Raw genomic sequence first — 13,600 nt, 5'->3', positions numbered from 1 at the left:
CTATCATTCTATATTTCGTATGCTCACTGTTGAGTATTTACTTATTATCATACCTTGTGCCATATTATGTCGCATCATTTGCTGGTTGGTTCATGATTTGATTATTTGACTAACATGATTTTTATATGTATTCTGTCACATTTAAGGACTCGGGAATAATTACAAACACCAAAGGTGGCGCACTAATTTTGCATGATCTAATGCTCAGTTCGTAGCAAATTGTTATAATAATTGCGTTTTTGTTTTCAGATGATTGACACTGGCCGCTTGCCTGCTCCTCGTTCACATTTCTACTGAAACCTCCAGCAGCGCTCTCAAGGACCTCGGTCAGTGCGTGGTCGGCCACTATGTGCCGGTATTGTCCGCCATCTGGCAAACAGCGGCTGCGACTTCGGCTTACGCAGCTTGTTCCGGAGCATCGCGGTGCTCCGCGACCTGCTGCGGCACACATAGTCCTCCAGCATAGCAGGTACTGGGTCCGTCCGGAACAGATGCTGCTGGGCATGGTGTGGCATGAGAACCGCATGGTCCGCGAACAGGCGGTTCAATCGTCGCGCCGCTCGTGAGCAACAAACCGAGGGTCTTCTTCAGGCCAGGGTCTTCGCCATCTCAGCGGCAAACCTCGAGGCCGTGAGGTGCACTGAACTGATTCCCTGGTATGGACCAGTCACACAGTCTCTACTGCGAGACCCCAGCGACTGCGAGCTGCGGGACAAAGTGCAGGCACCGCTGACCATCTTGCCTATCTGGTTCACACTAGGAGTGCGACGCAGCGCCGCACTGCCGAGGACGTCTGCGGCTGGAGCTGGAGCTTCGGCAATATGTGGAGCCCAGCTGCGACGGTATTCCTGCTACCGTGCGATATCTGCCAACACGCGTTTTGGATTTCCTTTCTGTGAGCAGTTGCTGTTTGGGCCTGTGCATCGAATACACAGGCTCGGCAAAGAACAAGATGTGCATGGGGTCACCCTACCGCCCCCCCCCCCCCCCGCCTCTACGTTCGTGGTGCAGGTTGCAGAACTTGCTGTATGTATTAAGTTGCACATCAAACAATATATTTTGAATCATATGCTATACATAGTTTTGTTTGCATCACGTGAGTTGTCTTAGAGAAGTTAAAGTCTAAAGCAATACTAACCAGCATACTCGTATAACGAGTTCATACTCAACAGCTCATAAAGTTTCCGCCAAATGGCAATCAATCGGACAATGATCCGCATATTAGACCTTACGGGGACATTCTCGTACGACGGCTTAAGGAGCGCTCGGTAGCGTCATTTCTATACGCAAAGGTATTTTGTGTCGCTTGGCGTCCACGGCTTGGTGTTACCTGCGGCGGCGGACCCCGCCCAGCATGGGGTGACTGCAACGCCGGGCACTGGTTTACGGCGATACTTCGATCGACCCGCGCCTCACGAATTTAAGTTTTTGAGAAAAATTTTGCTATGCCGTGTACTTTTAGACTCCTGCGCCAAATAATTTCTTGGTCTCACTTGGTTTTGTTACTCATGGCACACCCTAATGCATATGCACGACAGCACGCCTATGCTTTATAGGGTTGTGCACAGTAAGATGGATTTTCCCATTTATGAGATGACTGAAAAAGTAAACACATATACGTACACACACACACACACACACACACACACACACACACACACACACACACATATATATATATATATATATATATATATATATATATATATATATATATATATATATATATATATTTCATACGACTTGTCTTAAAATGTTATGACCAAAATGCAAGGATATTTTTTGGAGGGGGCCCCACAATGTTGCGTGTCCCCCCCCCCTTGACGAAATCCTGGATCCGCCCCCGGCCATAGCGACGAAACAGCTAGTGGCTGATAATGTGACCAGTGAATCGATTGCATATCATTTAACGTCGAGTATAATCGCTAGCATTTTTAGCCCGCGGCAGTGCGGCGCTCGCGTGGCCGTTCCGCGGCCGGCATGGTGCAGGACATTCAGAACGGTTTAAGGGCACCGTCTTTGTGTAAAGCGCTGGCCTAGGCTGTAAACTGTTCCTTGGTTCAGCTGATTCGGAGAACACCCGCTAGATGGCAGGGGCTGGCTGCCGGCCGCCCTGGCCCGGGAAGCGAAGGCCGGCCGCCTGAGCGATGAAAAACTCCGAATCAGGTGTTCCAGGTGCTGTAGCGGGGTGGTGTGCATGCGTATTGGACAGGCTTGTGTCATTCCGATTCAAACCCTCTGTAAGCCGTGGAGCTCGGCCACTTGAGGCACTCCGCGCCCTGGCCGTTTTGGGATAGGTTCTCGGCGACGAGCCAAAGCGGGTGGGACTCTGCGGGCTTTACGGAGAGGGTGGAGAGGGGGGGGGGGGGGTCCTTCATGTGTTACAAGTGTCTGTACCCTGAAACTTGACCTAAGTTAAGTGTGTGTTTTAATATCGGTTTATTGATCAGGCGAAAACCCTGGCGAGCATTGGTGTGCGGCATTACAAAGTAGCGCTGAGCTTGATAACCATTGGAATATGAATAGGGTAATTGATACAATACTCACGTGCAATGAGCATGTTTTTCCCTTCCTGGTGCGCTATGCCGGGGTTGCTCTGTGGTGAACGCTTAAAAGACTCTCCCGGGCCTGCACACCCATGACATGTGGCAGGCGGAGCGAGTGTGCATTACAATGAACCACGATGCATTGACTGAACTCGCTGGTGTATTTAAATGTCCTTGTGGTGACGGCTGGTGCAAAGCGCTGGCCGACGGCGCGAGATCTTTGCAATGTTGCATGCTTAGAGATTCGAAGCAAGCATCAGATATGATGAAATAAGCTCACTTAGAACTATTAGTACACCTGTAAGTGGAAAAGGCAGCGCTAGACAACACCATTACGCTCTTCAGTAACTATGTTTCTGAATGCGTCATTGTTTAATTACGTCATTGTAACTTACGCATCATTGCTTGAGAGCCAACTGACGACAGTTATGTCTGGAAATAGTGCTCCCAAACGCCAGCTATGAACGACCCGACAATTTGATCGCCGGATGACCAATGGAATGGCAGGATTTGAATAACGTCATCATGGCGTCACGGATGCCTGGGTTATCTTGAAGAAGTCCCCCCAAAATAGTCTTGGATATCTTCGCGGGCGTGTAGCTCAACTACTAGAGGGGTTTACGCCTTAAGAACGGCAAGGCCGTAAACTGCACCAAACGATCTTCAAGATGACTATTTTGATTAAAGACCCCATACAAATGTGTAACACTTCCTTTAACACTTGCTCGGGTGGTCGGTTGAATAACCTTCGCTCAGGTGTGGGTGGGAGTCAATTGACACCCGTGAGATCACAGAACCTGAGAGGGCTATGGCCACCAAATTCACAGGGTATGTTGACCTGCACCTGCATTCACTCGTGTCAAAACTTAACTTTCCTACGCCACTGGATCAAATAAGGTCAAAGAAAGTGAAACTCCAGATTGGTGTCTAAAGTGCCGCTACACCTTCTCATGCAACCGTCGTGAACCTAGATACCTGTTCTAAGCAAAAGGCCACTGCTGCTCATTTAAGGTCAGTGATCTTGTTTGACCTGTTGAAGGTCATAGTTACCAAATTCCTACAAGACTGCTTTAATTTTTGCATTTGAATAAGCGTCAAGGATTTCGCTAAGCAGTGTGGTTCTAAAAACAAATTGTTGACCTGGCTATTTTAGGTTATTAACCTATTCTGACCTTTAAGAAGCCCATGGTAGATACAAAATGCGGCTCTTGGTATCAACATACCAAAAATGAGCGCCCAAAACTGTTTCATGCAAAAAGTTTCATGGATAAAAACGGACTGGTTTTGGCCTTGGTCTGATCTTTATGCTTGACCTATGTCAATGACCCTCATGCTTGACCCTAGCTAACATATATTTTTGTCTCGAATCGCTCCATGTGTGCCCATAGGAAAATGCTAGATAATGCCTGGAGTTAGAGGAAGGGGCAGCTACGCTTCCCCTGCTCCCTCCCTAATCTGCTGCTCCTGCTTTGGGGCCAAACTCTTTGCTTTGGAGCGTTCACGTGCATCAGTACGGGCTGCATCGACCGCGGCACCCGCCAGGATACCGTGTCCGTCGACCGCATGAAACCAGCGTTCATGGAGGATGGCCCAGCTCTGACCGACATACGCGCCCGGTCTCTGCCTACGCTAGCGCCACGGCCGCCTCCTGATGACAGCCCGCTGCTGCTGCTCGACCACGCGAGTGTCCCGCCGGCCTACGAGCCACACCGACCGCTCCCCGCCCCTGAGCGCGCGGCTGCCGCTGCGCTTCCGGTCGCCCCAACTGCCAACGAGCCCGCCATGCCGCCTTCCATTCTCCGCACGCGCTCGGGACGCGCGATGCAACCGCCAGCGCGTTACCGCCACTTTCACTTCGTGGGCGTGTCTAGGGGGGAGCACTGTAGACGGCGTCACCTGTAGGCGGCGCCACCGAAAATGCGCCTGCCGCCCCATCCGCTAAATGGCACCGTGTCCTATGCAGTTTCAGGTTTCACTTGGAATTTGTCACGTTAACTCCGCCAGCTGTACCTACAATCATTTTCTACCTAACTTATTTCTGCACGCCGACAGAAATAGTTCCAACTCGTAAAGACATTTCAGTTGGCGACTTGTTTTACAACGTCTTATATGCCTTTCGTCAGCGCCAACAGATAAGCTGTGCAAACATCTGCTCCCTCTCTCGCGCCGCGACACGCGCATGCGACGGTCGGGCCGCTCGCTGCTCCAGTGACTGCCGAGTAAACCTTTGTGTTACGGTACGCGTTCAAGTGCTAGTGCCCATACGCCCAACAACTGCAGTTATTGGAGTTGAAACAATACAATAGCAGATGTGGACAAAGAACATGCAAAACCATAAGGAGAGTAGCCCAGCCCCTCCCTCCAGTAAACATGGCTGTTCACCTAATACTTATTGATGCACCGGACATTCATTTGTCCCTACTTCTATAAAGCGGACTATATTTGCTTATGTATTAAGGACAAAAGTACGCACTTTTCTTAAACCACTTGCGTTTATCTACATTTGTCGTAGGCGGATAGGGTGGCTCGGTATTGTACGACATAGAATTGACGTTTTATAAATGTGCAACATTTCCTGCAACTTCCGTAAGTTGCGCTATCTCATTCACACTTTAGTTGTCACATGTGCTTGTGTGCTGACTTCGATAAGTGATGGAGCTGGCTCCTTAAAAACGCATGTAAAGACCTGTTGCGCTCTATGGACACAATATTTCCGGATGCGATTGTATATCTTTATTATTTCCGGATGCGACAGCTTTATTGCTCGGAAAAACCAGGAGAATGGAACTATAGTTGGATTGATATTTCGGTAACATGCTTTTATCGAAACAATGGCAGAAGTGAATTCAAAATTGCCTGCCGATGGCCCTACTCGATTTTTCTTCTTTTTTTGTTGAAACAGTGAGCCACAGTTTTTACAGGATACCAACAGGGGATCAAACAAAGAGCGATTGCCAGCCATCACCAAAATACAGTGTCTATCTAAGAATTAAAATGATCGGACACACGTACACATGCAAACGAATTCAAGCAAATAAGCATCACGCACCACGCTTCGTTCAAACATGCAAGCGAGTTGAAGTAAACAGGCATCACACATCGCGCATAAATTATATATACAAACGATTTCAACTGAACATACATCGCACATCATGAGTCAGGCATCACCTACACATGTAAACAATTTTAAGCTAGCACATATCACACATAGAGGCACATATCACGCTCGCATAATAGGCCATGATGAGCCCTGTATGTTAAGATTTGGTCGCCGACTTTTTATCAGAATAGATTGACTGTGAATCTATATTCAGTGAATCTATTCTTATAAAAAGTCGGTGACCACTGTGAATCTATATTCAGTAAATATATTCTTAACAAAAGTCGGCGACCAAATATTAACATACAGGGCTCATCATTGCCTTTTATGCGAACGTGATATGCGCCTCTATGTGTGATGTGTGCTGGCTTAAACCGTTTACATGTGTGAGTGATGCGTGACGCGTGATGTGCGATGCCTGCTCAATTGAAATCGTTTGCATCTATAATTGCTGCGCGATATGTGATGCCCGTTTGCTTCAACTCGCTTGCATGTTTGAACGAAGCTGATGCGTGATGCTTATTTGCCTGAGTGCGTTTGCATGTACACGTATGTCCGTTCATCCTAATTCTTAGATAGGCACTGTATCTTGTTAATGGTTGGAAATCGCTCTTTGTTTAATCCCCCGAATGCAAGTGTCGTGTAAAAACGGTGGCTTGCCGTTAAAAAACTGAAAAATTGAGTTGGATCATCGGTAGGCAATTTTGAATTGACCTCATGCTATTCCTTCGATAAAGGCATGTTGCCGAAATATTAACCTAACTATATTACCATTCTCCTGGTTTTTCCGAGGAGTGAGGCCAATACGACTGTCTTATCTATGTGAATAGTGTTCCTTGCTAATGCACTAAACAACTTACGTATTTCCGGATGCATTCAACATCATTCCTACTATTTCCTGGCCGTTTCTACCTCTAGCTGTCGGGGTGCCTGACGTGAACCGGGCGTGATGTGCTGACTACCACAGACGTATGCGGTCACGGGAAACAGACTATATCTATGAGCCAGTTCTCCATGCAGCAACATGGGGTGAATCGCCACAGGACCAAGGGAATGGCAGGATTTGAATGACGTTATCACGGTGTCACGGATGCCTGGATGACCTCGAAATAAGCTACAGAATATGCACATCGTCACGAACGTGCGGCTCAGAAACTAACAAGACATTTGTTTTAAGGGCAGGGGTGTGAACTGCACCGAATGATCTTTAAGATGGGTATTTCAGTTCAACTCCCATACAAATGTGGAACACTCCATTTAGGCGACGGGTGCCTCTGGTGGCCAGGAAAGGCACACTGCACGCACAGAGCGTCCCCACGGTAACCAATATGGGACCTACAGAACATTCAGAGGTGGTGCTGTCTAAAATCTGGGAATTTTCAGAGCAGCCTCTCTGGAAAATCATCTCACATCTTAGGTTTGCTGGAGACCGAGGACCCAGCACTGGCATCCCCAACGGGATTTCGAGTAGGATCTGTCAGGCTGAGCTACCACACATGGGGACGCATCATAATAGGAGCGTAGCCTAGGGGGGGGGGGGGCATCCCTCCTGAGGCCCGTATTTCTTTGTCATAGATGTCTCCCGACTGGATGTAAAACATCGGCGCGATGTCTTCTTGCCGAACTCGCTCCCTCCCCCCCCCCCCCCGCCCCTGACTAAATCTAGATAGGCTCCTGCAGCACAGTCATGATCATAGTCATAGGTTGTATAAAACTATTTTAATATGCCTGCATGTCAAGGGCAAATTGCTTTCGTTTTTATTCCCTATTCCCCATACTATTTACGAAATATCTCAATACCTGACTTATGACTGGATTTGTCCGGTTTTCCGTTACTCACGGCTCATCTGGTTGTGGTTCTTCGACCGATGTACCGGCAGCAATGTACATGGCTGCTCTGGTCGTGGCTCCTCTGGTGTCACTAAGTGAAACACGCGAGCGATCAACCAGTGGCATTTTGACGACCTAAATAGGCGGGATCGAATCCTTTTATCGAAAATTTATGTTTGGACGGACTTTCCAAATTTGCTACAGTTTCGACAACAGCGGGATGTATTTGGTACCTTTTTCGATACGATCGACATCTCAAGCTTGTCCGAGATTTCTGGCGTGACCGAGCGATGCAAAAACTTGTGTTAATCACATAAATTGCCGCCCGTACATTGGTCGACGCTTTTAAATTGGATTCGCGCCTCTTCCCCCCCCCCCCCCGCCGGTGGGCTGCCGAGTTGTGACAAAACGTGAATAGTGATAAGAATGGGCAAATTCCACATTGGCGGCTTGTGCTCACGTGACACGCTGCACGTGCAACTGCCCACGTCATACGATGCGATTTCCCGTTCAACTGTCGGCAAACGGTGCCGATTTCTCGTTGATCCGACGCCTGGTTACCGGAAGGTGGCCACGACTTCGGACCGCTGTTAGTAGGTTTTATCATGGGTCGCATGTTCGAGACGCCCGTGCAAAACCAATAAGCCTAAAACGACCTTTTCGGCACGTGCCCCGCCCGAACCCTGGACTTCAGCGGCTCGCGAGCTGCCAGTGGAAAACCGCCTCGGGCACCGGCGCGTCGTTTCCAAATTTCACCATTCGGCGCTCCCCCTCCCTCCCCCATTCGGCCTTGCCCCCCCCCCCCCCCCCTATTCGGCCCGCCATTGGATTTTCTGCATTTCGAGACTCCGTTCGGCTCAGGCAGGACGCAGCGCAAAACAGAACAGGCAGACAGAAAGACAGACGCACCGTAAGCAACGAGCATATAGACAAGTGTTTGCGGGCTTGCTTCGCGAAGCAACGGAGCTGACTGAAAACGCACGTGAAGACCTGCTGCGTTCCATGGACGATTCGTGTTTGCGCATGGCCAATCTTACCTCTGTCTGTGTGGATGCCTGACGGGAGCCAGGGTGTGATGTGCTTACTACCAAGGACGCACAAGGTCATGGAAGCAAACCTTATCCTCATGCCAGCTATTCGCGTGACATCATGAGGTGAATCGCCTGCAACCTTGGCGGCAATCGGTGGGCGACCACTCGCCCCTCACCTGCCGTCTTAATACGCATGTGGGTAATGGGAAGTGGCTGTTGCAAATGCCTGAAGAACTCCATTTTATCCGATTCAGGAAACAGTCGTAAGCAGTGGGGATAGTGTGAATTCGAGCCTACAAAAACACCGTTGTTGCGGTTACCGATTTCGTGACACATAGTCTTGCGTCAAAGGTGATGAAGCGCACCAAAGCAGTAAGAAAAATGATTTGAAAGTGTCACGTAACGAATTTTCATGTAATTAACCCACGATCTACTTGCTAAGGGTTTGGTTTTGCGAAGACCGAGCCGATCAGCAATTTCGTCGGCGTAAGAGGCGCATACATTTTCGTAAAATAAAGGTCATGGTTCCCCGAATCTAAGCTGCTGGTGTCCCGTTGCCCAGGCAACTGATCTAGCATTTCGTTCGGGTGAAAAGTGAAGCAATGTGCTCGTGGAATTTGGCGCCCATTGCAAATGAAGGGATTTGGGCCCTTTGTCGTGCTCGCTGGAATCGGGCCCCTGTTGAAACGAAAGGGATTTGTGCTCGTTATGATAGTTGTGGTGCTCCTTTTCCGAATGGGCCAAACCAGGATTTCGCCAATGGATACGGCACTGCCAATTTCCGCGGCATTGCCGTGCCGCGGAAATTCAGAACCTCCCGAAAATGAAGATTTGAAAAAAATAAAGATAATGAAGATCCACCACTGTCCGCACACATGGATTACAAGCAAAAAAACGACACAAACAAATTTCACAGCCCTGGAGCATGGGGGGGGGGAGGGTGCATCGGGGCCTTACGGCGCACTCAGCTGCTGACGCTTCATGGCGCCGCCTGCCCCTCACCCTAGCAGGAAGGGCGGGCGGCGCGAGGAACCGAACCCCGTACCTCACCCCCTTGGAGCATTGCCATCACACCATTCAATGAAGTATATTTATATATAATTTTATCAATGCGATAAGATCCTCTATTCAGCCGCCTACAGCTATGGAAAACTTGGCGCGTTTACACCGCACCGTTCGGAAATCATTCCAGAAAAAAACCTTCGAAGAGAACTTAAATTGATCCCCCACCGAGCGTGTGTAAGATCTGAAAAAGTGGGTGTCGACATTGCTGCCCCACTTGGAGGGGGCACGCCTTGCCCCTTGCCTTTCTTGCATCCACAACTGGAAACACAAAAAGGCGCAGGAATATCTGGTGTAAGACGTCATAAATGACGTCACCCGCATGATTCATACCAGCTGTTCTGAAAGACCACGTTTTTGGCGCAGCTATGACGAACAGCATGCCAGCAATAGACAGCCACAGGGGAGTTCACCGTTTGGATACGGCATTGAGTTGGTGCTCGGGTTCAGCTTCATATCACGGACAGCTTGGTGTGTTCAAACGCCGGCATTGGCGACAGCGTTTTTTGATAGGTACGGGTTACAAAACCTACATGTGCTTGCAATCAAGGGAGGATTCATTGCCCCACTGTGGGAGTTCAAGACCGGCTTGGGGAGGGGCTGAAAAGGATGCTCTGATCTTCAGGAAACTTAATGCATTTTGATTTGTTTTAGCTCACAGTGTGCGCAAGCAAACTTGCTTTAGTCATAGTTGCCTGGATTTTTTCAAAGCCCAAAAATGTGTGCTCATGCTCAACTTTTGTCATCTTGGGTGGCCATAGCATGTTACTCCTCTCTCCCCTCTTCTTAATGTGTCATTGCTTGGAATTAGCTGGTTTCTGTTTGTGTATGTTTTTCAAGTTGTTGTAAGTCCACCTTTCAGGAAGATACTTTTTGGTTCTTTGTGTTTTGGTGTCTACAAGATGGGGTCAAAGCAATGACGGGCCCTGTGGTGTGGAAAGTTTATGTGGGCGGAGTGCGTCTAGGTTTTTGCAAGAATTCAGATAGTCAGGGCCATGATGGGCATTGGATCAGTGTATTAGAAGTAAATTTATGCCTTGACTTATGCCTAATGAGATAGGTATATCCCATAGTTTCCACATCTATAGACATCATGTATATCTGTTGCAACTTTTTCAGTGCAATGGCTCTTGCTCTGGTATAAGATTTCAGACCATGGACATGCCTCTGACACCTATTGAGTTGAATCTTAGCTGTCAGCAATTTTAAAAAGGTTCCAATTTTTGTCAGATGTTACCACATGGCATGCCCTTGGCTGTCCTACATATTGTCATCATTGGCACACCTATCCCAACAAATTCAGTTCAGATTACTGTAAGTTAACTATACTCTGTGTAGCTGTCCACTCTGTTTTCTTGGCATATTATACCCCATTTTTTCAGGTGATGCTCTGTCCACAAGGTGCATGAGTGCACACAGTTTGCATGTTGCCAACCAGTTCACTGATATTACTGTATGAAAATCCTCTACAGCTTTTAAATCATATTTGCCCTCAGATATGGGCAAAGTCTGCAGTCAACATTCTGCTGACACATAATTTGTGGCCACCTTTCCTTGTGGGGTGTGTACAAGCCCCTGCATAGCCACTTACTGCTTTGGAGTGTGGCTAGATGTGTTACAGTCTGTTTCTCCTGTCTCAGCCTGCTCTCTAAGCCAGTTGTTTCAACCCTTTTATCACCATCCTGCTTTGCATGGTGTATATGTGCAGGATACATTCAGTTATAAGTTGCCATGTCAGGAGCAAAAGTAATGCTCTTGCCACTCCTGATATGAGATGTTTATTTATAAATTCAGTCATTCCTACTTTCTCCTCAGATTTCTGTAGTGAGATTAGAAGATTTCCAGCCTTGACACCAGATGCTCATTCAGCAGTGTTGGCTGACCATGCACCCCTGTCTCCAGACCATGCCGGAGACCATGCCAGCCATGTCTGAGCCCACGTACCTGCTGTGGTTCTCCAACGAGCTGGCGGAGTTCCGCGAGCCGGAGTTCCGCTCCGTGCTGTCGCTGCTGGGCGTGCAGGCGCGCTGGACGCCGCAGCCTCCCTCTGAGCCCTTCCTCGAGGTGCAGTTCGCCAGCGAGGCGGACGCGCGCGCCGTGGCGCAGCGCACGGTGGCCGTCAAGGCGTGCTTCGAGCTGTGGGCGACGGCCGACACGGCCGAGCAGCTGCACGCCGCGCTGCGCCGGCGGCTGCGCGACCATCCGGACACAATGCTGCCGCACTTCGGTGTCGACACGACGTTCCGAGTCAGCGTGGACGCCTTCAGCAAGACGCTGACGCACGCGGAGAAGCTGGAGCGGGTGGAGACGTTCGATTACCTGCCGCTGGAGGGCGCCGTGCGGCTGCAGGGCGCCGCGCTCCGTCTGCATCTGGTCGAGCACTACGGACCCGACCCGAACCGGGCGCCGGCGCGGCCGCTGCGTCTCTTCTTCGGCCGCTGGCTGTGCGATGGCGCGCGCGCCGCCATCACGGCGCACTCGCTTAAACAACGCGCCTACATCGGCAACACGTCCATGGATCCGGAGCTGGCGCTGGTGATGGCCAACATGGCGCGCGTGCGCTCGGGCGATACCGTGTTCGACCCGTTCGTCGGCACCGGCTCGCTGCTGGTGGCGGCCGCTCACTTCGGCGGTCACGTGCTCGGCACCGACATCGACTACCGGACGGTGCACGCGCGCACGCGGCCGTCGCGGGTGCAGGAGCGCGGCCGGCCGCGTGGCCGCCAGGAGAGCATCGCGGCCAACCTGCGCCAGTACGGCCTGCAGTCGCGGCTGCTGGACGTGCTCGTGGCGGACGCCGCGCTGCCTGCGCTCTGGCGGCGCGGCCTGGTGTTCGACGCCATCGTCACCGACCCGCCGTACGGCATCCGCGAGGTGACGCAGCGCCTGGGCGGCGGCGGCGGCGCCGAGCGGCCGGCCAAGGTCGACTACTGCGCCGGCCAGCTGTTCGGCGACCTGCTGCAGCTGGCGGTGCAGCGGCTGCCCGTAGGCGGCCGGCTCGTCTTCTGGCTGCCCGTGACGCGCGCCGAGTACGCCGCCGACCGGCTGCCCGGCCACCCGTGCCTGCGGCTGGTGGCCAACAGCGAACAGCCGCTGACGCGCCACTCGAGCCGCCGCCTGCTCACCATGGAGAAGTGGCGCGAGCAGGCGCCCGGCGAGCACAGCGCTGTCACCGTCCACCCGAGCACGGCGCTCTTCAAGGAGAGATACTTCAAGCCCTGCGGTGTCGATCGGGGCGAGGCGAGCCCGGCCGGCGGCGACAGCGTCGTGCGAGCACTGAACGGAACGGCCGGTGTGAACGGCTCCGTAGGGATGGATGTGAATGGTGAAGATGTGACTGCTGCAAGTGACGGGGCCAGTGAGGAGGTGAACAGAACAGATGATCGCTCTGAGATTGAGTAGGGCTGCGCGGTGGAGTTTGCCGTGGTTTTGTCGTCATACTTGATCGCCGTTGTAAGAAAGCGCCACTGTGTCCTCATTCCATGCACCCGAAGCTAGTCACAGTTCCGAAAATACGCGCCCGCCATCTCGGGCACGCCAGTTATGGAACGCAGACTTAAATCGGAGGGCCCCATCGCGCACAAAACACCTCATAACGACTTGTGCTGGAGGTGGCGCTGATTGGAAATGTTCTTGTTAAACGATGCCATTGCCGCTGCAGTAGCCTGCATGTGAGAGTGCGGGGCAGTTGTGCACTGTGTCGCAGGCTCGTGGGTTGGCGTTCCACAAATCGCTCCGGTGTTATCCGTCGGATGGTCGGCTGGTAGCCGGCCGAGAGAGCCTGTCTGGTCTGGAATGGCCGGGTCAAGGGGTCATATTGCCCGTGTGAGATGTGTCGGCCAAAGTACTCGCTGGTGCTGGCTGTACTGGTTCGGTGATTCAGACTTCCGAGAGGCTGTGCTAAGCAATAGTCCTGAGCACAAAGTCATCTTTGCAAAACATGTGGTCGAATAAAGGTCTATGAACTTACGAAGCCTGAAATATGCAACCTTTGTTTTTTAGATCGCAGCTTTTGTAATCGCCGAGAAAAC

General features: G+C 51.0%; 1 protein-coding gene across 1 annotated transcript; it reads left to right on the top strand.

The window, feature by feature from the left end:
• The first annotated feature begins 9,976 nt into the window (after positions 1 to 9,976).
• On the top strand, positions 9,977 to 13,600 carry LOC119107801 (tRNA (guanine(10)-N2)-methyltransferase homolog). The gene is made up of 2 exons (XM_037231352.1): positions 9,977 to 10,082; positions 11,472 to 13,600. The coding sequence occupies exon 2, from the start codon at positions 11,475 to 11,477 to the stop codon at positions 12,969 to 12,971; it is 1,497 nt and encodes a 498-aa protein (XP_037087247.1). The 5' UTR covers positions 9,977 to 10,082; positions 11,472 to 11,474; the 3' UTR covers positions 12,972 to 13,600.

The sequence above is a fragment of the Pollicipes pollicipes genome, unplaced genomic scaffold (assembly GCF_011947565.3).
Source record: "Pollicipes pollicipes isolate AB1234 unplaced genomic scaffold, Ppol_2.1 Scaffold_6686;HRSCAF=7923_pilon_pilon_pilon, whole genome shotgun sequence".
NCBI lineage: Eukaryota > Metazoa > Arthropoda > Thecostraca > Pollicipedomorpha > Pollicipedidae > Pollicipes > Pollicipes pollicipes.
This window is presented reverse-complemented; position numbering and strand designations above follow the sequence as displayed.